Here is a 25278-nt window from a genome sequence, read left to right on the forward strand (position 1 = left end):
ACAAAAGAAAAACACGGTATGGCAATGTCTATCTGGCTCGAAGGACCATAAATATGTCACTTTCCTATCAAATTGAGAAACGCCTTAATTGTTTAATATTAACGCACGTAGGTTAAATGAACCGGCCATGTAGTTCTAGGCACTTTCGGTCATTTATCTCGCACTTTATTTCACTAGTCTAGGTGCAAACTGATTTGTTTTTCACGTTGTAGTCGAAAGTCGAACTTCGCCGCACCTCGATCTGAATTTTGACCAAAGATTTGTTAGTGAAAGTCGAATTCATTTTTTAATTTTTTACTTAGGCTGAAATCTATAGAGCACTTTGTCTTTGCTTAGAATTAACACAGATTTCAAATGAGCAAGATATAAACCTGTCTCTTTTTAACTTTGCCTTAAGTCTGAGCAAAGTCAAAATACGCTCTATTTGACCTAAAAATTGATTGATTTATTAAGCCAAAACTCGGTACGGAGCTTCGGAAATAGGCTATATAACACATTTACTTGTAAATAAACAGGCACAATAATCCAATAAAGTCAACAACACCTATGCAGTATGCAATACACATTGACAGGTCATTCCTAACAAAAAAATTGTGGGCTGCAACCACTGAAATGTACATGTCAGTGGCTATAACGCAATTAGTTTTTTTTTATATAGGATGTCACCAGAACGCTAGCAAAAAAATGATGTTTTGTATAGCGGTAGTTTGTGCGGCTAGAATTCGTTATTAAAGAGAATAATTGTAAAAAAAATTTTAGATTTTTCATTATTTTTGACATTTAATTTATTTACGTCACTCTCTACGGAAGGCGATTAATGACGTCACAAAGAGAAACGACAAATAATTTTCAATTTTTTAACATAAAAAATATTTGTTGCTTACTCCTTGTGACGTCATTAATCACTGATTTTTTTAAATTATTCTCTCTAATAATAAATTCTAGCCTAAATCTTCTAAAATCACATCATTTTATAACTACAGTCCAAGACTCAATTGCGGCCTAGTAGATAGTTACAGTGCGCGCAAAATAAGTAGTCCAACCAGAACACGAGGATTATGACTGCGTATTGCGTATATAAAACAGCTGATCTCAGCTAAGCTTGTACACCTACATAGCTGGGCTTGTATAATGACTCGCTTTATGGTAGCAAGTAAACTTTGTTACAAGAATTGCAATCGTAGATAATAAGTGTAGGTATTTCTTTTGAAATTAAAATTAGGCTGCAGTTTTGTTTTAGTAAAATTAAAATATTTAGGTAACAAAAATAATATTTATAATAATGTATCTATTTGGTCATAAATTATTTTATTTATGAGCACTATCGACCATGACTGTAAGCTTTAGTTAGGTTAAGTTTTATTTTAAAATGTATAAAATACGAATATAATATTATATATATTAACATAATAAAAGGAATTATACTATAAAGTCGCCTAAAAATCAGAATATATAAAAAAAGTCTTAATAGACACGTAAGCTTGGCAAAATTGTTAATTAGTGACCGAATTAGGTTTTGTGCATTAAATTATTTGAGACCACAGGCTAAAGGAACAAAGACGAAGAAAAGGAACGGTAGCCCTTACGAACAAATGTCTAAAGTAGAATAACTTGTAAGTCTTGTAACCGGCTTCTCTGGTTCTTTGTTCGGTTAATTATCGGCCCATCTGTCTGTGTTTAATATGTATCAGCTCGGATCGCACAGTTCCAGCTACAACCGTAGCCCTTATGGCGCTGTTCAAACTGGCGTAAGGCGTTAAACATGTGCGTTGTATGGGATAAACGGGTTTATTGCGGTGAGATGCACAACGCCAAAAATGACAAAACGTAATACCTCATTCTACTTACAAATTAAAAGTCGGATCGCGCACGGCGCATATAGGTATACTTACGGCAAATGCCAAATACTTAGTTTAAAAAAACTAAAGGCCCTAAGAAGATATAAGAATACCTTGCTTGAACTACTAAGGGTTTTGTGTTTTGCGTAAACTAAAATTTCACTATCATATTAAAGCACCACAATTTTAATTTTTGGTGTTGTGCATCTAAAATCTGATCCAAAAGATTTTGTGGTAAAACAGTACCTACCTACATTTTTAACCAGCAATATAACTAACTTTAATAATATATTATGTATATTGGAAGTTGGATACTGTGTGGTCACAGATTAACATTTTACTTTGTTATAATTATTTGAGATTGCTCATCGACTAAAATAAATCGTACCTACTGTGTAAATTGAATCAATAAATTATATTTATGCTTCCAATTGAGACTAATTTTTGAACCAAGCTTCGTTTATGATGAAATTCTAACATTGTGGCTAATTCCGTTGTACACAATCTCTAAACTAAACTAAAATAACACATCTAAATCTATTGCTATCCCTTTCATAATGTTGCTTGCGGAAAAGGCTAGCACTAGATGTAAACCTGTTAATTTAGTTTACTTTAGAGATTGTGTACAAGAGAATCGGCCCCAATATTAAGATATTTGGTTATAAGTAGAAAACCTTTAGGGCCTACGCAGATGACAGACTTGTCCACGGAGGACAAAATAATTGATTTGTTTAGAAATAACTGCATCGCATAGCGCACACTATATCGACAAATATTGTTCCCGACAGTTGAAACAGTCGCGTCTGACCTACGTTGCGAGTGCTAGCTCGCGCAGGTATTGTTCCGTGCGCTCGTGTACGGATGGGCACTCACACTAATGCAGAAGGCGAAAGAGGGTGCGGCAAGGCACGCGCGCGCCCCACCGACGCCTAAAAAATGCTATTGCGACTAATTGGTGGGGACTATATACTTAGGTACCTACCTACTATTAGTCTATCGTCTTTATACAAAACCGTACCGTAACCGTGTACGTCGAAAAACCGCTGTAAAAAGACAGGTTTTGTCCTCCGCGGACAATACTCCCTCGTATGTGCAGTATCTGATGCGCGGTTTAAACAAACGTTAATGTGCGTTTTATGAAACGCGTTTACTTTTTAACGCTTGTTTAAATCACGCCATAGGTTTTTTTATTAAGGCACATTATGCTTAGTTTTTATGTAAAGGAATGAAAAGGGGAAAAGGTTTTAAATAAAACACTTATTTTATTGAATGGAATTTAAAATTTATTAAACCTACCTACCTAGAATATTATAATCATCTCTGTTACATGTTGTATCACATGGATTTGAAAATTACTTTGTTTATAAAGTACCTACTATGACAGAGCATAAGCTTGAATGCATAGATTAATAAATATAAAAAATAATTAAAAACAATACATTTGATCTGCTATGTGAACGCATTGGTTATTATAACGTTCACTTCTAATTAACAATAATAAATTGAAAAAATTTGTTGGACCTACCTACCTAATTAACGATTAAATAAAAATTAAAAAGAATTATATTAAAAATATTCAAAAAAGAGTAGTTATTATGCCCACTGCACAACATTAAAAAGATTTTGAACAAAATTGGTCCTAAATAAAAAGAAATTAACGTAAAATGCAAAGTTGTAAAACTGTTCCGTAATGCAGTGTAAAATAATAATGACCTAATTTAATTAATGTAACATAATCGTAATAAAAACAACAAGAACCACACCACGCCTGTCTAAATTAAAAAAAACAGCTGATTAATTAGGCCTTTAATAATAAAAATACTCATTGTTCATAACTTTAGTTCGTAAAAAATGACTACTCACGCGCCATTTTAACTCTATCGATCAACTGTCATGTCAAAAGTACGGTTCACCGTTCACCTTTATAATAAGGACTAAAATCATACTTTTGACATGAAATTTGACACAAAAAGTTAAAATTGCGCGTGAGGACTAAAATTTTAAAACGCATAGTTTTCACAGAAACATTGACTTCTTATTGATCTTCTTCGTATTTTCGACCAACCAAGTTATTGAGAGATGTTGTAATATTTTAACACGTGATACAGCAACCTGATTGGTCTATTGAACACGTCTCCGCTTCAATACAAACGTATCAAATGAATCAGAGAGAACTTCAACCAATCAGATTATTGAGAGATGACGTGATAAAATTATCCCGTAACAATCTAATTGGTTAGATGAACGTCGCCGCTGAGTGTATAATTTGTATGTAGTATTTTTTTATTAGTAAAGGACCTAAATTCATAACCTACTAAAGCTAGTAGTACTGGGTTAAAATAATTTTAAGGACAGATCTACTCTTATCCGGTTAAAAGAAACATTTTAAGCGACTACAAGGCAGCAGTCTCGCTAGTCAACTGACAACCTGCTGGCCGGCTGGCTGCAGAGAGCCTGTGTCGCAAACCTGAAGAACAGTGAATGGAAAGTGTCTGCTCATAATTTACAGGTTCCAACAACACGAGAAGCGAAAGGTAATGAACCAGTAGCGGGCCGACACACACCCACCACTGCTGTCGCGCCTTCGTACCATCAAATTGATTGATAAATTGTCCACTGCGCAGGCTCAAGTTCTGAGTTATTTTTTTACTGAAGCAAACTGTAGCCGTAGTTTGTTGAAAATAGTAACTCGGGAAATATGCCTAGTGAGACTGTACCCTGAAATACGCTTTTCTGCAAACTTTGAAAAATACTTTTCTTGATATGTTACAATTTGCAATAGTTATCTGCTTCAAGTTTAAACAAAAGTAATATACCGCGTATAATTTAACTTCTCACGGGCCATTTTTACTTTTTGTGTCAAATTTCATGTCAACGATTTTAGTCCTTAAAAACGTACTTTTGACATGACGGTTGACCCGTAGAGTTAAAATGGCGCGTGAGGAGTCGTTTTTTACGGACTATACCAAAGAATACTTTCGTACATGATTTCGAAAATACAAGAGTGCACGTATCTATATATGCATTTTTCATTTAGTTATTAATAATTATGAAGATGATATTAATTTTATATCGTTTTGATGTAACTATATCGATGAAAGTTTATCTCCATGTGATAAAGATTCTATATAAAAATAAATGTGACTCTAATACACATCTAATTTTTTAAATTATATGAAATTCAAAGTTCAAACTCTAGCAAGCTACTAGGCGATGGCAACACAGAACATTTTGTTTGCAATACAATAAATCGGGCCAACTTTGCTTTTCCACGTAGCTTGGACAGTCAAACTAGAAAACATTAACGAAGAACGCTAAGGCTGAAATCTATAGAGCAAACTTTGACTTTGCTCAGACATTAGACACGGTTAAAACGAGACAGAGATATAGCTGACATAGATCTGTCTCGTTTAAACAGTGTCTTAAATCTGAGCAAATTCAAAGTACGCTCTACAGATTTCACCCTTAGTATGAGTTTCAAAAACGAAATTCAATATCGAGTCCTCTACACATCACAATTAGCGTTCAGCGCCATTAGCGAAAATTTTGTATTTAAACCAATGATAAAAAAATGCTACGGAAAATCACAAAACCAAACTGTTTAAATACTCCAACTTATGAAAGATTTTAAACCCGCTTGTAAAAATTAAATTTGAATAAAGTTAGGGTAAGCCCGCAGTGTAAAATTTCCCCGCGCGAATTTTTCCCCACAGTATTCTGTATAGAAATTAAGTGCGTACGGCTTTATACAATTTTCTATGCCACAGAACTCTGCGAGAAATATCGCGCTGTAAAATTTCAGTGTGAGCTTGGCCTTAGGTAATTTACAGTTTGAAAAAGCAAAATCTCATTTTACAGTTGGCTGTCCAAGTTATCCCGATTTACACTTCATACTAACTTGTAGTTAATACAGTATCTATTTCTAAATAACTTCACGTGACTCGAAACATTTATTTATGTGACAATATGTTAGGCCTAACATATCCCTATCAATTCCTATTCAAAAAATTATGGTCATATACCTTCTCACCCCTTAGAATATACTTAGGTAACAAAAGTATTTAATATTGAAAAAACGTGGCAAAAGGTGACAAGATATTTGGCCAAAGGTAATTCGAGGGTAATTTGACGCTAATGAATAAGTTGTGAAAAATGAAAAATAAATTTCGAATCAGCCCCTGTATTATGAAATTTGTGATTTACTTGCGATTGGTTGAGCAAAATAGGTTGCCAACTATTATTTGGTTCTTATTATAGTAAAAGATGAGGGACTTTTATCCTCCGCGGACAATTGTACCTCGTCAGAACAGGCCCTAAGGTTTGCGTTCGACAGCAATCATTCCATAGTACAGGAGAGGTGTTACATTCCTTAACGTCATATAAACACTCCTTCGCCATACATATTACAACTTACATTTCTTAACATGCCCTACACTATGCCTCACAAACAATAATTTATTAAAGCGTGCACTATTCAGACCATGACAAAATGTGCCGTATCGACATTGTAGGTTAACTCTGGGATCGAATTTGAAAGACGGCCAGTGTGTCTAATTTAGATTTTACATCTTAACTTGATAGAATCCGAGCGTGAAAACAATTTACCTACCATCAAAATAAAATGGACCTTAATTGCCTTGCATTAAAAGTTAAAACTCAAGTTTGCTACTACGGCTACGCATGAGGAAACCTTGCGAAATTAAAATTGGTCATACTGAATTAAGAACTTTTAGGTCCATTTTACCCTGACGTTATTGTGTTTAAGACGCTCGAAAACTATCAACGTTGATGAGATGTAAACTCATACTAAACATACAGGATTCACTGTAGATTGAACACAATAAAAATGCGCCATGAATGTTAGAAATAGCACTGTAATTGAAGTCATAAAACTTTATTGAAAGAATTAATAGTTTTCTAGATCAACCATGGTGCTTGATGTGTCTATTTTCTTCGATAGACAAGTTTTTTTTAGATATCAAGACAGTATAATTTTAGGTGTAATGCATGGTTGAAATATCATATACCCGAGAAAATCTAACGTTAGGATTGAGCAGGTTTCCTTTAAAAGTACTAGACACGGGAATATTAGTTATTATCTAACGATTACACATTCTGTGTGTCCAATCTAAGTGAATAGGTACTAAAACCATCTCTGGGAATATTTTAGCTTTCAGCAGGGCGGAGCGTGCAACGTTCAGCGTTACATTCGTACACAGACGTCTTAACTGATAGTTAGGTCCATTTTACTCTAGACGATATCACCGCTCGAATTCTACCAAAACGTTGATAAGATGTAAAATCTCATACTAAGCACAATGAAGTGTACAGTAACCGGCAGCAAATATTGTAAAGTTGAACCTTTAGAAAGAGATTTTCGTAGAGCGTTGTCTCTGTCGTTGAGACCGACAAAACGTCACATAGGTATGAATGACAGAGACAACGCTCTACAAAGCCGAAATCTGATTTTAAAGGTCGATGTACAATATTTCTTGCCGGCTACTGTAACGCACGCTGCACCCTCGAAGCACGTCACACTCGAGCCTTAGCTCAGATTTTCTGCTCTACTAAGGTTCAATATAACTATGTATGTTATTTGGCCGGCCGACCTATTACAATAAATATACTATATCTCGTTATCAAGTACAAGGCGGCTGTGGTTGTATTGCTTCCGATTACAATGCACGTTGCTTGCTACTACTCTTAAAATAATGTCCAATACAATTTGAAAACACTACTTATATCTAAATTTTATTAATCCTAAAATCAATTTGTTATTACTATTACTATAATAATATACCGATACAAAAAATTAAAAAAAAAACAGAAAACCTATGTTTAAATTTTCAAAATATACCTATTATAAATATTTATTATCATTATATATATTTGAATATTTTATTTTATTTTTAAATTGTAGAAAATTAGAAAAAAAATCTATAAAATGCGTTAGTTTATAAAGATAGCTATTTTATTATTATATTACTACGAGTATATTTTTTCCATTATAGATTCTTTTTTGTAATAAAAACGAACATATAAAATATTTCAACCAAACTACGGTTTCAATAAATCGGGTAAAAGAAGATAATGTTAAAAAAATATTTGACAGTAGGTAGATTAATTTACTACCAAGTGTCAATGTTTTTAATTTGGTTGAAACTAAATTTGATTTGCAAAAATATAATGAAATATTTCCTTTCTTCTGATTTACCTTAGAATTAATTAGTAAAAAGAAAATAATAAAAACAATGGATTTTTCTTTTAGCTTATGTCAATAATTAAAATGTGTAAAAAAAACACAAGTGTTTCTAAATATTAGATTAACAAAGCCTGCACTTCAAAAACACTGAACAATTATTTTTGCTTTATATGTAATTTGTGTTTGTAAATTTAGAGCCCATTTCACTTATCAGTCTATGGGTCGTAATATCAAAATGCTATCCTTAGATTTAAAAATCAATGTACTTATTGCGCGAGGGATTTATTAAGAACTAAATTAAATCTGGCTTGAGTCACATTTATCAAATATAACAACAAATAAATAAAAGTGAAAAAGCCATCAAAAAATCATGTTCATCTTCAAAAAAATGGATACGCTCAAATTAAATAAACAAATAAAATAATAATTTTATTATTCTGTCATTTTATTTATTTGTTTATACATATTTAACTAAAAATGCAGCCATTCTCATATTCATCTACCATAGTTTAGCAATTGTACAGTTGAACAACGCCGTTAATTAAAAACTGCCACTATCATGTTGTAATTTTTAAACGTTTCGATATGCGCTCTGCTCTGCGGTCTAAGAATAATTTATAAGCGCAATATCTTTCCTGAGGCTCTCTTACCCGTAAGGCTCTTTACGCACTGCATTGGATCCGAATTAGTTCTTAAGCAAATGCCTTATCTTTAGCAAATCCATGATCATAATTACCAAAATCATTTATTGATATGTGAATAGGACTGTGGTGCCTGCTTGAACCGCAAGGCTACCTTCGCGTTGTTATGGAGTGGCTCCACTGCGCGAATGTTTCGAGTTTGAGCGAGTTTTGGCGAAAGTTCGCCAAGCGGCAAATCTTCTAGCCCGTTGCCAGCGGAGCCACCACATTCGAGATTCGGCAAATGTTTGGCGAATTCACCAACAACGAATTTCCTTTGATGCGGGTGGAATTGCCGTCTATTTCCTTTGATGCACCTCAAATTGCCGCCTCGACACAAAGGTTTGGCGAATGTCGAATTTTACGATTGACGCCGGCGAATGTCTGCCGAAGATTTGCCGAATGTTCGCCAATGGAGCCACACTATTACAAAGTAAATGTGGCTAATTCCTTTGTACACAATCTCTAAACTAAACTAAAATATCACGTCTAAATCTATTGCTATCCCTTTCATAATGTTGCTTGCGGAAAAAGAAAGCACTAGACTTAAACCTGTTAATTTAGTTTAGTTTAGAGATTGTGTACTAGAGAATCGGCTCCATTGTGCAGGTGCAATCCTTATTCCTTACACAACTGTTTGATTACTAAACTGTGTTTTAGAGTGAAATGAACTATAAATCTCTAAAGATTTTTATTAGGAATGTAACTTAAAAATGCTCTATAAAATGTAACAAAATAAAGAACATAAATAGTAACTTCTTTTTTTAAAAAATAAAAATGCTTAGCTTTCATAATATTAGTCAATTTAAATTTTCGTTTGAGTATAAAGAAACTAATAATTACAATATGCTTCATTTTGAAGTCTCTTGTTTTTAAAGTTGGATAAAAAGACTTATTTTCACGTTCGCGTTAAGACAATAAAAAATTCAAGGTCAAAAATAGGGTTATTTTCAAAAATGTTAATAATAATCTCCATAAAAATATCCACTTCTAAAAAGAAACTTATTCGTTAATTATAATATTAGTATTGAAACTGCAAAGTTCGATGTCTCGCAGTTTTTTTTTAATTTGATAGAAATCTTCAAAGTTGAATAAGAATAACGTGAGGCAACATTGATCAAGTATTGGTCCTTAAAAGCCTATTCCAAGCCAGTCTATTGTGCTGTTCAAAGGGTATTCTATTCTACATTTACTTCTTACATAATATAGTATGATTACTTAGAAATGTAAAAAAGTAACAATCAACAACTCCCGGTTAATGCTTGATTATTCTTAATGATATAACATTTATTATGGTACAGTTATTGCAATTCACGAAGGCGAGTGAACTTGTGGTTACGTCGTATACACAGACATTGCGTAAGTGTGCGTGCATGTCGGACCAATCAGTCGCGAGCAAGCGTTCGCAAACGCACACATTTAGTATACCTTACTTATACCGATACGACTTAAACACAAGCGTGAGCCACTCGCCCTCGTGAAATGCAAGAACTGTAATAATAGTTATGATATTATATACCTACGTGATTTTTTGGGACAGCAGTATAGGAGAACTGTGATGGAGTTAGAAAGAGACAGCAATATGATAAGAAAGATGTATAAAGGCGGGAATCATTATGCTATCTCAAATAATTATTATTTAAGCTTCAAACAACGGTAGGTACAGTCCAAGGCGAAAATATTATACCATAGGTAATTATTTAACTTTTGTAAACCATATAAATATCGAATATATCATCGAATAAATCGAATCGAATCGGTATAGCATCGAATTCTGACAGCAGAATTTTTATAAAATTAAAAATTTGTGATGTTGCTTCTTCAAAATATAATAAATACTTGTTTTTAATCATTAATAATAATAATATCGGTTTACTAAAACCTAAATTAGAACCCGAATGCCACACAGGCCGAGGAATAAAACGGATATAAGCTATCAGTATAATCTAGCGTAAGCTAGCATTTTTTAGAAATTTCACATTTAGAGAAATATGTTCCATATTCCAATATTGCAATGAAAAAATCCAAATACTATCCCAAGCACCAACAGTACAGTATCCAACGAAATATAAATAATTCACATATCATGATCAAACATATAAAACTTCGGACAGGCAAAGCTCATACATTGGGTATTTTAATAAAAAGTGAAGATAATTTCGTATGCTTGTGTGACACGCATGCGCGTACGCGTAGCGGGAGACACATATAGTCCGCGACAGCTCGAGATGGCAATCGGGGCATGAGGCGAGGGGACGCCCCGCACACCCGCACGGCACCCGCACCGAGTTACGGGGGCTGTGCGGGCGTTTCTTCCACGATTGCCATCTCAACCGTCAAAACCGTCATCTCAAAGTAGATGTATCGTACTATACCTGGCGTCGATTCTGATGTCTTTCTCTAAACAAAATATCTGCACCTTTTTCTTTTTAACATTGCTAAAAAAGGACGGAAAATGAATTTTAAACTAGCAACTTAAAATTTTAGTGCTACTGCACTTTAAACATTATGCCCAAGACTGGCAGTCAAGAGGTCAGTTTTAAATTAAAATAAGTTTGCTCGTCCTTTTCTTATTACCATTAAGAAAAAGATGCAAATATTCTAAAATTTAGTTGCCATTTCTGAGCACAACCTAATTTTAGAGTATTCGCATCCTCTTCTTACTAATGTAATATGAAAAGGACAGACGCAGTTTAACAGTTTTATAGTTTTAATATTTAGATGGTAAAAGCTGTGATTGTAGCCGAGCCTACTGTTTAATTTTGTAGCGTGCACTAAAATTTAGTCTTTAAATGTAAAGTTGATGTTCTGTCCCTTTTTAGCATTGTTAAAAAGAATAGGATGCAGATATACTAAATTTAGTTTAGAGAAAGACAACGGAATCGGTGCCAATACCAGTCTATAGAAGTATTAGATCATGATACCTACGAATAAACTTTTACGATCATGTCAAACTCTTTGTATACAAAACCAAACCTACTGTTTTCCATACATTTCATGGTCAATGGTCACTTATCCTAATTCGTCAATTCTTTCGCCATCAGTTTCTTGTTCTAATAAATCATTATTTTTCAAAATAAATTTGATTGGTTACATTTTTTTAATGTTAATTATTACCACACCTGTTCAATGCCAATTGTTCATTTAATATTTATTTTTACCTTAATGGTGTTGCATTGAAAACATAATCTTTATTTATTTAAGACTAGCTGATGCCCGCGACTTCGTCTACGTGGAATTAGGTTTTTTAAAAATCCCGTGGGAACTCTTTTATTTTCCGGGATAAAAAGTAGCCTATGTCCTTCCCCGGAATGCAAGCTATCGCTGTGCAAAATCGGTTGAATGGATGGGCTGTGAAAGGCTAGCAGACAGACAGACACACTTTCGCATTTATAATATTATAAACGGGATTTTTAAAAACCTAAATCCACGCGGACGAAGTCGCGGGCATCTTCTAGTAAGTTTATAAAGTGAACGAAACATAGTTGATAGAGTAATGGATTTAATTAGCTGTCTTGACTGAAATTGATGCATCAAAATCTCTAATAGAATCTCTGCTTATTAAAAGAACACCTATTCACTCTATTTTTTTGAAGATAAAAAAACTGTTTCTTTATTGTTTACTATATGATAAGTAGCTATATTAGTATAATTTATCAGCCAAAAGCAAGAAGGCCACTAGTACACAATCCTAAATAAAATGTATTAAACATCAAAAGCATATTTAAATCTGAAACGCCAATTCTACAGTGTAATCATGCTCTACATCATATAACTTTATGTATTTGTTTATGAAAAATATTCAGTAATTCCTATATTTTAATAGACAAATATAAAAACGTATGCATCTGTATATTTTAATTAGACATGTCTCCTTTATCAATTATTTACTCGTGTAACTTTGGTGTATATAATGTTCCGTCACCGCAATATTAACATTGTTAAAAAGGTTTCGAAGCTATTCCTAATAAGATAATGTATATAAACGCATCTTATTCCTTTCGGGTACACATAATTTGCCATTCTATTGTTAAAATATACTATAGAGTAGAAAAAAGTTAAACATTTATTAATAGATTCTAATAATATTCGTTAGAGCTTATATCCAATGATTGTTTAAATCGTCTCTATTGTAATAATTTTATTGGATGCATAAATCCGGATGCGGAGAGAGATGTCCCTACTCCCTTAGTATTAGACAGAAACGTCAGTAAGCAGTAACTTTGAATTCCCTCCTCCTGCGTGTCCAGTTCTCCACCGGAATATGACACGCTATTTTAGTAACGTTAAATATGCCATACGAAGCATCGACCGTACAATTCAACATATCCATATATAAAAATATCGAGGAAATATTTATTACATTTAGATTTCATAGACAGCTCAGAATATATTTTTTTAGATATTCATTTGGTTGTTACGGATGTTTCGCAAAGATGCGCGAGAACAGCTAGAGAGCTCCTGTCGGGGCGCTCTTCGGCCCTCGACGTACGGGGAATCAGTAAAGTTTACATCAACATTCGGACACGGTCACACGGGCGTACCTCGGGGCGCGCTAGTGGTGGTGCTGCTTGCCGGGCAGCGCGGCCTGGCAGTAGGGGCACTCGCTGGCCGTGGCGGCGCACGCGTCGCACAGCACGTAGTGGTTGCAGGGCGCCAGCGTCACGCTACGCGGCTGCTCCTCGCACACCATGCACTTGGTGGCCGTCTCCAGGTACAGCACCTTCTCGATCTCCTCCAGCTCGGCGCGCGCCGCCACCTGCAGCGCCTTGAGCGCGCCCAGCGGCAGCCCGCGCAGCTCGCGGCGCGGCGTGCGCGCCGCTTCCAGCTCGCGCTTCAGCTGCAGCGCGTGCGCCAGCGCCTCGTCGCGCTGCCGCTCCGCTAGCGCGGCTGCGCGCGACGCCTCGTCCGACTCGCGCTGCCACGCTTCGCACGCCGAGCGCGCCTGCGCGATGCGCTCGTCCCAGCGCGCGGCCGCCAGGCGCGACGCCGCCACCTCCTCGCGCAGGCGCGCCAGCTCACCGCCGCCACTGGGCGAGGCCGCGAAGTCGAAGCCGCCGCCGCCGAAGCTGCCGGGCTGCGCGTAGCGGAACAGCGGCGGCAGCGGGCTGCCGGCGGGCTGCGGGCTGAAGGGGCGCAGCGCGCGCGCGGGGATGTTGACGGGCGCGGAGGCGGCGGGCGCGTCGTCGCGCAGCTCGCGGTCCAGCGCCGCCACGAGGTGCAGCGGGTCGTCGAGCGCGTCGTCCAGCGCGTTGCCCACCACCTCGTGCAGCACGGCCGCGTCGAAGGGCGCGCGCGGCGGCCAGGCGGCGGCGGGCGGCTTGCCGGCGCTGGAGCCGCCCGACGACGTGGACGCGCACTCGGAGCCGTCGCCCGAGCCGTTGGCGGGCAGCGCGCCGAGCAGCTCGGCGAGCGGCTCGGGCTCGCGCTCGGGGTCGGGCTCCACGTGCGCGAAGGCGCAGAACAGGCCGCGCGGGCAGTAGCCGGCCTGCTGCACGTCGTTGCACTTGGTGCTCTTGTAGATCTCGGGGTGGAACTGCTGCTCGGTGCGCGTGTGGCAGTAGCCGCAGCCGTCGCCCGCCTCGCAGTTGGAGGGCTCGCCCCACTCCTCGCCGTGCTTCACGTTGGGGCACGGCGTGCTGCGGTACTTGTACTTGCGCGGCGACCGCCGCTTGTCCTGCCCACCACAACACACGTTACACACTACACACTACTATGCACATCTTATTTAAATACAGCAGGATTTATTTCTAATTTATTTCATATTTAAATAGTAAATGATGTAAGCGATATATACAAACCAGTAGGACAGGCAATCCGAACCAGTGGTAGATGCATTTGACAATTCAGAAGTACTTCTAAGTTTTAACTCCGCAACTAAGAATCATAAACAAAATCAGAGCATATAGACTTACTTTACTATTGTGGTATTGAGGGCAGGCATACCCTTGTCTACATAACCTAGGTGGTCTTTTACAGGGCTCAGTTTTGTATGATGATAATACATAATTCGTATCTGAAAATAAATAAAAAATTAAACATTACTTCACTGTCACCAACACACTCACACAAACTATTCGATTAATTTTCTTTGATAACAAAGTTCTTTTTAGTAAAAACTTTTTTCTTAATCACTGCTTCAATCAGCCGTTAGTCAAATATAGACTAATAGTCTATATTTGAATTTCTCTCTGCGAAAATATAAGTCTGCCTCATTCCTTGTCTACATTTTAAAACCTCTGTGCAAAATTTCAGCTTTCTAGGTCTGAGGGTTCAATCTGAGCGAGATAAGACTATAATTTCAGAAATAGCTTTATTTCATTTCTTTGAAGCTTCATTTATCTAAGTTTGGTCATTTTTAAACTTCACTCTACAGAGCATCAGTACCCTTATTATAAATGCGAAAGTGTGTTTGTTTGTTGGTTTGTCCTTCAATCACGTTGCAACGGTGCAACGGATTGACGTGATTCTTTGCATGGGTATAGATAAATACCTGGAGAGTGACATAGGCTACTTTTTATCCCGGAAAATCTAAGAGTTCCCACGGGATTTTTAAAAACCTAATTCCACGCGGACGAAGTCGCGGGCATCAGCTAGTTGTGTATAATGCGCGTAGCTTGGAAAAGTTAGAGGTGCGTGGCCGGGACTAGCCTCCAATCTCACAAACAGGAGGCAGAATTCTTAAGGTATGATTCTGAACCACGCTGCACGCAGCAGTGCTGCCGCAACAGTGCTGTCACAATCCTGTCGTGGCACTACTGGTCCCCATACCATCTCTATAAGCTTATATGACATTACATTTGGAGCTAGGCAGCAATGTTCCACTACATTGCTGCCTTGCTCGGAAAGAAATGTCATATAAGCTTACAGAGATTGTGTGGGGACCAGTAGTGCCACGACAGCGCTGTGACAGCTGGTGACAGCACTGTTGCAGCAGCAATACTGCGTGCAGCGTGGTTAGGAATCATACCTTTAATCACTAGGCTACCACGCTCCCACTTGTATCCATACTAAGGTAAATTCAGTCTCCCAAAATGCAAGACACACAAGTTCCCACAGGATTTTTCAAAACCGCGAGGGTTTTCAAAAATCCTGAGACAATGGCGCCAATTCTGTTGTCTTTCTCTAAACTAAATTTAGAGTATCTGCATCCTTTTCTTTTTATATTGCTAAAAAAGGATGGAACATGAATTTAAATTGGAAATTTAAAGACTAAATTTTAGTGCACGCTACAAATTTGAATAATACCCTCGCGACTGGCAGCTTAAGTCACGAGGTCATTCAAACTATGTCTGCCCTTTTCATATTATATTAGTAAGAAGAGGATGCAAATGCTTAGGTGTGCTCAGAATCAGTACCAATGTTGCTGGCATGATTTAATTTTGAAATGAATTCTTTCACTTTGACTAACCTTGCCACTTAGGGTCTTCATTCATTAAATTCCTTTCCCTATCTAATGCATTTGGTGCGGCGACATCCCCATCAGTGCCGTCTGGGTTGTCCAGCGCCTGCAATTCCCTCATGTCCAGCACGGGAGGGCGCAGGTCCGGGGCTCCGTGCGCGAAGGCGCAGTGAGCCCCGTTCTTAGTGCATAACCCTCTAGCATCAGTATCGTGAACACACATACAAGTTTTATAGTAACGGAGGTGATATCGACGTTCCGTGTCGCCAGCTGTACGATGTAGGTAAGGGCATCTAGGGAAGAAATTTTAATTATCACTTAAAATTCAATGTGGTACATAATCTCTACTCTAAATTACAATAACAGGTTATTTCTGTGTGAAGTTTGTACACCTTATTGGAACATCATTATTAACATTAGATCTGTTAAACTTCAGCCATCAATCAGCACAACAACACTATTTAAAGCTATTTTCATGAAAAGCATAGTGAGAACAATGGAACTTATAAAGATGTTATGTGGATGAATAGGAGAGTACCCTACACTGACAAGTATACCATAACATGTACAGACCTTTTCTTCTGGTCGGATTTTCTTGTTAGTAAATATCTCTATGACTATCTTAATACTGCTTTACCTTGTTTTTGTAACTTTAAATGATAGTTTCTCATAAGGAAAATAAGCGAGGAAGTTTATAACACAAAGTACAGTGCAACAAAACAGTTTCATAGACTACTCACTCGTCCCCATCTTCGCATATTCCCGATGTCTCGTTATATTTGGTACAATAGTTATCCGCGCTATAGTTAAACGTGCCATCCCTCTTCCGGACGGGTCTTCGTCTTCTTTGATTATTGAAATGCCAATGAAAACATGTGAAAGGCCTATGTTGTGTACATTTGTGTTGTAGGAATGACGGGCACTGCTCTACTCGGAATTCCTTCAGATATCTGCAAAATGAAGTCACCGGACTTAATGAATTGTACACCACGGGAATCTACACAAACTGCACTATCACTTTTCACAAAAACTAGGGTCGTAAAGTATAATTACTTATAATGATTTGGTTTTTCTGTTTGGGCTGTCAACAAAGGCTTAGATTCCGACGGCATTTTTGTGAACTATTATTGCGCCTCTCGCGTCGCGCAGGGCACGCTCACCGATGTCCAATTAAAATTCAATATAGGGTCACGTGATACTAAATATTGTCATTAAATGTAAATAGAAATCATAAAATTGGTAAAATTGCTTCGAAATTACTACACAAACACATTTTAGAATTGAAACCTTGAACTTAAAAAGAAAGCTTATCTCATAGTTCAGTTTTCCAGTTTCCAGGCAATTGATGGCAAACACAAAAACAAAAATGTTCAAAAAGTCAAAACAATCACTAAGTGACAGATGTGTCACGTAGTGTTTTCTATTTGTTTCATTCACACAAATGTGTAATGCTTTACTAAAAATGAAACAAAAAATAGGTCTTCTTTTTGGTAAAATTAAAAAAAATCTTGTACGCAAAGCGAAAACTTATACAGATTTTTATATTTATACCTAACTAGTTTTAAATGATTAATTTGTAAGTTGTAACCAATTTAAAAATATTTTTTTTTATAAAGAATAAAATTCATTCCAAAAACAATAACAATCATCTCAAACCGATTGATTGGACTCGGTGCTCGGTACCTACTAACTCAGTACCTATAATAGTTAACTCTGACTCGGTTACCTGTCTACTAAGTAGGATTTCTAATGGATTTCTGACTGAATTTCATTTTCTAAACTTCACGGTCAAACTTTTTAAAAATGATATTTGTTTTTTAATTTTTATTTGTCTATAGAATTCTATGATAGAAGAATTACTAGCATTCGATTGTTGTTGCAACACTGAATTATGAATCATCCAATAACAGAAGCCTGTCTATGTCACAGTTTCTGCGACCAATCATAAGCTCTACATTTTCACCAATGAACTTCTTCAAATGAAATCGGGGTTAACCAATCCAGTTATCAAAAAATAGCGTCGCTGTTCGCCCGCCATTCTCTCGGCGCCATCTTGAAGTAAAGTGAACTCGAGCATATGATCTTTGTTGTTAGCTCTCTGTTTAATTTTTAAATAAATAACATTCCACTTTAAATTCTTACTAAAAGCTGTGTTATTTTGCTAAACCTCTATCCAAGGTAAGTATTTTGAGTAATACAAAGTAAAACATGCGTTTTCAGTCCCAAATTATCAATTTATAATTGCCAATGCTAACTAACTGTCGCAACATTGTTTATGCACAAGCGACTTCTTACTTTCTTTTTGGCTTTTCAGTAAACAATGGCACGTACCAAGCAGACCGCGCGTAAATCCACGGGAGGCAAAGCGCCCCGTAAGCAGTTGGCCACTAAAGCAGCGCGAAAATCGGCGCCAAGCACTGGTGGCGTGAAGAAGCCCCATCGTTATCGTCCTGGTACAGTGGCGCTCAGAGAAATTCGTCGTTACCAGAAGTCCACCGAGTTGCTCATCCGTAAGCTGCCATTCCAGCGCCTGGTGAGAGAAATTGCTCAAGATTTCAAGACCGACCTTCGGTTCCAGTCTGCCGCAATTGGCGCTCTGCAGGTGAGATTATTACGTCATCATTGTTTTTTTTTATCCCAATGAGGTGACAGACCAAATCTACTCTATAACTGAATATAGTTACTAAATCAATGCTATTACTCATTCCAGGAAGCAAGTGAGGCTTACCTCGTGGGCCTGTTTGAAGACACCAACTTGTGCGCCATCCATGCCAAGCGTGTAACCATCATGCCTAAAGACATTCAACTGGCCAGACGAATCCGTGGAGAACGCGCTTAACTTAGCTTTAGTTGTAACTTTAATCATAAATTATTTGTAATCCGAATAGGCATAAATTCTATCTTTTTTTTCGTCTCGCGTTTAATTCTCTAAAGTCTTATTAATTAATCATTAGTGTAAGGTGGTATCAGAACTGAATTTTTTTATATGTTCTTATTCTGTAAGTTATACTATGTTGTGTGTGCAAGATCTCAAACTTTGACAAAACAAAAAGTCGCATGTCTTGTACAACAATATACTTAAATCGTTAGTAAGTTGTGGTATATCTCTGTAGTGTATTAGGCAATATTTCTAACCACATTTGAATGGAGCCCATGTTACGAGTATTGATGCACTATGTGTAATGAGATAATTTGGTGTTAATAAATATAATTTAGATTAACTAACTGTATTTTATCTTAACTTCCCTGTCACCTGTGTTGAATATATTATGAAATCAATTGAGTCATACCTCAGGTGCCTAAACCTTTTATACAAAATTAAAAAAAAAAAAACTGCAATAACTACAAACACTAAAAAGTAAAAAATAATTTAATTTATTACCCAATATATTATGTACACAAGAGTTGTTGCAGTTCTATAGTAATATTTTTTGGAGCCGGTGCCAATTAGTATCACGAACCATCTACCTACTCTTCATATTGTTTTGTGACTCCACATTGGCACCGACTCCAAAAAATATTACTATAGAAATACAATAACTCTTGTGTCCATAATATATTGGGTAATAAATTAAATTATTTTTTACTTTTTAGTGTTTGTAGTTATTGAAGTCGGTTTTATTTTTTTTGAATTTTTTTTATTTCACAATTTTAGTGGCCCCATTTTATTAAAATATGATATGCCTAGTTAAAAACCTGTTTACTAAGCTATTACACTGATCGCGAGCAATTTACTCTCATCTACTGAGGAGTTCTGTTCTCCATCTCCGAAGATATTCATCAGATCTTCACCGAAGTAAAATAGACCTCTCAGGTATGTCCTACCAAACAAAAAAAGAATCATCAAAATCAGTTTATATTTGGCGCAGAAATCGTGTAACAAACATACAAAAAAACATACATTTCAATTGAGAACCTCCTCCTTTTTTGAAGCCGGTTTAAAATATGCTATGCCTGGTTAAAACCCTACTGTTTACAAAGTTATTACACTGATCGCGAGCAATTTACTCTTATCCGTTGAAGAGTTCTGTTCTCCATCTCCGAAGATATTAATCAGATCTTTACCAAATTAAAATGGGACCACCTCTGAAGTATGTCCTACAAAACAAACAGCCACAGACTAGAATTTCTTTCTGTAGTGAACGCCCCACACCAAAACATCACCCATGCTTGCCCACACCGGGTTAGTGTGGCATGTAGGGTTTGCCATCTCAACCTGTCTTGTACTATAGATACCTGCAACACCAGTCTTCAGAGGTCTGGTCTTGTCTTGGATTTTAAATCATGTTTCACAGGTACCTACAATTAGTATAATTGCTAAAAACAAGAATGATTTATGATGAGACAAACGTTTGGTCTCCAATGTTGGCAACCACAAATCTGCAGTCCTGGGTTGTGGTCGTGGTGAACAAAAGTGTATTCTCGAGTGGACTCCACAGCGGTCACTTTGTTCTGTGATCTTCAAGCATGGTCAGTACTTATATTGGTATATATAGAATGTGGATCAATGGCAATCTCCTAAATTAAAACATTCAATTTGTTTATAGACAATAGGCTGGCATGGTATGGGCATATAATGCGGAGGGAAGAAAGCCATGTCACTAGAAGAATGTTAAGTATGCATGTGGAAGGAAAAAAGAGGAGAGGACGACCAAAGAAAAGGTGGATGGATTGCGTGAAAAAGAAGTGGATAATACGTTGACCAATGACAGGAATTAGTGGAAGAAGAAGACATGTTGTGCCGACTCCACGTAGCGCGGGATAAGGTAAGGAAGAAGAAGAAGAATTTGTTTATAGACTGGGAACTTAGTTCAAATAAAAGCAGTCTCAAATATGTAATTTTCTATATTCTTTTAAACAATAAATTATATTAAACCTACTAAATCAAATCAACATTTATCTTAAACTATGCAGCAAGTTTTGCCTCTTCTTCTATTGCTTCTATTTCTTTAAGTCTCTTCTCAATGTCTGCAACACTCAAGCCATTTTCTTTGTTAAATTTGTAACAGATTAGCAATTGTTCCTTTTCTAAACCCTTGACCCTTTCGTACAATGTTTTGGTAAACTCCTTATCAACATCATTTTCTTCCCGCAGCACACAGAAGTAAATTAAAAAGACAGCAACACTGCCTACAACGCTGAAAGGTTGGTACCAAGGCATACTGTCTGCTTTTTTATTTCTAAATACTGAGGGCATACTCCTTCTCGCTGCATTGCTTGTGGAAAATTTTATTGGTTCATTTTCTTTTATCTCTGTACAGTAAGGACGATAAAATCTGTTTTGTTTGAACAAATTTCTGGAAAATGAGTTATTCTTTCATTATGTAACAAGTATAGCTATACATTGCATTTATATTGAGAATCTTTGTAGTAAAAAATATGCAGGTGAGATATTATTCTATCCATACTAATAGTATGCCTATTTCATAGCTTTTCACAGCCCATCCAATTGACCGATGTTGATGAAATTTGGTACAGAGTTAGCCTATATCCCAGGGATGGACATGGTTAATTTAAGTCTCAGAAAATCAGATTTCCTACAGGATTTTAATTCCACATGGACAAAGTCGCGGGCATCATCTAGTTATTAAAAAGATAGCTTGCACGATATCGGCTACTTCCTATTCAGGAAAACCGAAGAGTTTCCTTGGGAATTACCCCAAATTAATTAACATTAGATTGATGATATGAAATGACATTATAGTTTCGTTGATTTTGATTTAAATGGCGATAAAATACAACCAGCAAGTGGTTAATCTATGTAAGAATCATCTGGCAACTAATTATCATCGTAATAAACCAAATAAATCACAAATACCTAGTGGTAAAAACAATGTTATTGCTTCATTGAACATCATAACCTAGGTACTTATTTAAATTGTGAAACATGTTGCAACTAGTTTTGGAATAAAACCACTGAATCATACCTTAATATTCTAAGATTTCTATTCATTTTGTCTAGGTTTAAGCCAAAATTTTAGCCAAAAATGTACGAAAATAAATTAATTACACCATAACCCATAGCTGTCAAAATGTATGATCGTGATATCACGTATGATATTGATCAATTACCCTATATGTTATTGGTCCGTGGATCAATTGACATTCTTTTACTGGTCGGTGATTTGAGTAATAAAAAGGCACAGACTATTGATAAATCATAGACAAAAATAATTTATTTCGCACATTTTGTTATGGTGTTACCAGACACTTGTGACAAACAACAAGCACTGGCAAGCATGTGGATATGGGTGTTTGCGTATGCTTGCTAACGCTTGGGAGAGCTTGTCGTTCGATCCGATTGGCTACAAGCTAATTGCAAGCAAAAACATAGCCAAATAGTGTGTATAAAAGTACTATGTGGTGTTTGCTGATGCATGCTGTATGTTGTTTGCCGCAAGCGTCTGGTGTCACCATTACACTGCAAATATTTTTTGGGTCCCAAGTCCCAATTCACTCTCAAGTCCCTTTGCTCTCAAGGGTCAAAAGCACCGAAGCATAGTGCAGACTGTGGTTAGTTAATAGTTCAGTTAAACCCATGAATAGTCTTGTTCTAAGGTTAATTAAACGGTACGTTAAGCCTACCGTATGAAGATTTCACAAAGATAAAAAAATATAGTTACTACAATACGAATAGTTAGATACCCAGCTAGTAACAAACTAGCTATACTTATTTATATAAAATTTTAAACTAGCTTATCGCTGCGACTTCATCCGCGTGGACTTTTTTAAATACCTATTTAACCCCCTTAGAGGTTTAATTTTCAAAAAATCCTTTCTTAGCGGATGTTTGCATCATAATAGCTATCTGCATGGCAAATTTCAGCCCGATCCGTCCAGTAGTTGAGCTGTTTGTTGATAGATCAGTCAGTCAGTCAGCTTTTTCTTTAAAAAATGTAGATTATTTACCTGGATAATTTTAGCGCTATCTACTTTATAATATCAGATCAGGAGTACCTCTTAGGTTCACTAATTATTTATTAAGTTCATCTATTTTGTCCAAGGAATAACGTAAGGCATTTTTTATTCTGTAAAAAGTTTTAAATACGCCTTACTCACAACCTTGAATGGGAAGCTGGAAGAAATCTCTGTTTAGAGATAAGCATTTCCAATGTAACTTAATTTATTATTACTTTGTAACTACAATTTTGGTACATGAAAAATAAAAATAAATAAAATAAATAAATAAATAAAATAAATGTTTTTAGTGTATTGCTTACACAATTGAGCCTCGATAGCTCAACGGTTAAAGGAGCGGACTGAAAACCGAAAGGTGGCCGGTTCGAATCCCACCCGTTGCACTATTGTCGTACCTACTCCTAGCACAAGCTTTACGCTAAATTGGAGGGGAAAGGGGAATATTAGTCAGCAATTAACTTGGCTAATATTCTTTTTATTAAAAAAAATCCATTTAGTATGTAGGTACCATCGCCCGGGATCGAATCCTAAACTGGAGCCCAACGTAAAACTCTTGAAACCACTGTCCACTAGACTAGAATAGATTTTTTTTAAATTCAATTAAGCTTGTGCAAATAGAGTTTTTGAATCGTCAAAATAATTTATCAGTGGTTCGGAATGCCATTCCTACCAAGAAGAACCAGCAAGAAAATCTCACCTCATAAATTCTTCTCCATTTTCAGGTTCTGTAGTCAAGCGATCTCGCTCTGCCAAAGCCTTTATACGCCTTTCAATAGCGGCCTGTACCCTTTTCTCATTCTCTACTGTAGGCATCTGGACCTTTTTCTGCACACTCCGAGATGCAGGTTCAGCACAAACCGGCTTCATGAGAAGAGTCCAAACATCGCACGCATCAGAAACCGCGTGAATTTCTTTGCAAAAGGACGAACGCAATTCCCAAACCTTGGATATTTCTTCGTCCTAAACCACAGAGCAACATATGTTATTACTAGCTGATGCCCGCGACTTCATCCACGTGGAATTAGGTTTTTAAAAATGCCGTGGGAACTGTTTGAGGTACGGAACCCTAAAAATCACGTCAAATTACCTGCAACTTACGGATTTATCTTGAAGCTGTTTCAACTTGGCTTGGAACGAGTTGAACTGGGCTGATAGCGTATCGCGGCGGCACTCTATCAACACTTTCTGTCTACGAAGCGAGTCAGTACTCGTAATTAGCTTTTCCTGCTCCTTCTCAGATTTTTCAGCCTGTGTTGTAGCATTGCGAATTGCTTTATTCAGAAACGATATAGTGTTTTCCTCTATAAAAATAAAATAAAATATTTTAAAAGCACGCAACACTGGTAACGGGCCGCCATTTTTAGAGCTCCGTAGGTACACTTAAAAATAGGCTTTACTTTGAACACTTTGAAACTAAAATCACCTACTTACGTTCACGTTTTTCTTTAAGTTTAGCGTCTTTCTCCTGATCCTGGATTTTAACCATTTCGAGGGTTGAAACTGGGGTAGAACTATTAACAGGATCTTCCATTTTCTTAGCGGTGCTGTAAAGATTTAGGTAATGTTAGTTACCTACTATTTAAAATTTAAAAAAAAAATCAGTAGGTAAGTATCAAAAAGTCCAACTTTTAAGTGCTTAGGTTAGCACTGTTTTCAAAAAAATCAGAAAAGAAGGTTATAACTAGGTACTACTTAGTTACTTAGGTAGGTACCTCAAAAAAAATAAAAAATTTTACTTGCGAAATCGATAGGTACTACCCTAAGGTACTACCCAACTAATCTTGTGACAAAAATCGTACTGTATTCTCAAAAGATGAAAATCCCGCTCTTTTTTCTAGTTCTTCATACTTTGTCGGCGACAAACTCAGATCAGAGATACCTTTACTTATTTAATAATAATTTTCTCTAGACTCTTTATTAGTAGTACAAATTTTCTTATTGTCTCATAGTTTGAATTCTTAATGGCATGAATGAAAATAATTAAATTCGAACTTTTTCTCGCGCGTCGTCATTTGCCGCCTTTGTCAAGTGATTTTTTGCTTCCGGCGGCGGCCAGCCGTGCGCAATTAGAGTCCCCTGTTTGGTTCCTATCAGTGTTTCCATATGTAAATCGAGAATTACCGTGTTCAAGGGTTAAAATTACGGTGTTTCTAGATTAAATTACGGTGGATTAGCTAAAAGAATACCGTGTAAATTACCGTGTCATTTTTAAAAGAAAAAAAGTCACGAATTAGCTTT

The 25278-nt window shown here is 36.7% G+C and overlaps 3 protein-coding genes across 3 annotated transcripts; 1 reads left to right on the forward strand and 2 right to left on the reverse strand.

Annotated features, from left to right (window-relative positions):
- Window positions 1-11673: 11673 nt before the first annotated feature.
- Window positions 11674-17506, reverse strand: unk (RING finger protein unk). The gene is made up of 5 exons (XM_034974533.2): window positions 17176-17506; window positions 16863-17072; window positions 16132-16415; window positions 14636-14736; window positions 11674-14397 (listed from the first exon to the last, which is right to left on the reverse strand). Exons 1-5 carry the CDS (start codon window positions 17232-17234, stop codon window positions 13276-13278), a joined length of 1776 nt encoding a protein of 591 aa, XP_034830424.1. The 5' UTR covers window positions 17235-17506; the 3' UTR covers window positions 11674-13275.
- A 633-nt stretch (window positions 17507-18139) lies between these two features.
- LOC117987480 (histone H3.3A) lies at window positions 18140-19343 on the forward strand. The gene is made up of 3 exons (XM_034974499.2): window positions 18140-18300; window positions 18437-18724; window positions 18833-19343. The coding sequence occupies exons 2-3, from the start codon at window positions 18443-18445 to the stop codon at window positions 18959-18961; spliced, it is 411 nt and encodes a 136-aa protein (XP_034830390.1). The 5' UTR covers window positions 18140-18300; window positions 18437-18442; the 3' UTR covers window positions 18962-19343.
- Window positions 19344-20952: 1609 nt separating this feature from the next.
- LOC117987829 (uncharacterized) lies at window positions 20953-24571 on the reverse strand. Its single transcript, XM_069502730.1, has 4 exons — window positions 24472-24571; window positions 24139-24341; window positions 23738-24000; window positions 20953-21419 (listed from the first exon to the last, which is right to left on the reverse strand). Exons 1-4 carry the CDS (start codon window positions 24569-24571, stop codon window positions 21029-21031), a joined length of 957 nt encoding a protein of 318 aa, XP_069358831.1. The 3' UTR covers window positions 20953-21028.
- Window positions 24572-25278: the final 707 nt, after the last annotated feature.

Source organism: Maniola hyperantus, chromosome 13 (genome assembly GCF_902806685.2).
Source record: "Maniola hyperantus chromosome 13, iAphHyp1.2, whole genome shotgun sequence".
Taxonomy (NCBI): Eukaryota; Metazoa; Arthropoda; class Insecta; order Lepidoptera; family Nymphalidae; genus Maniola; species Maniola hyperantus.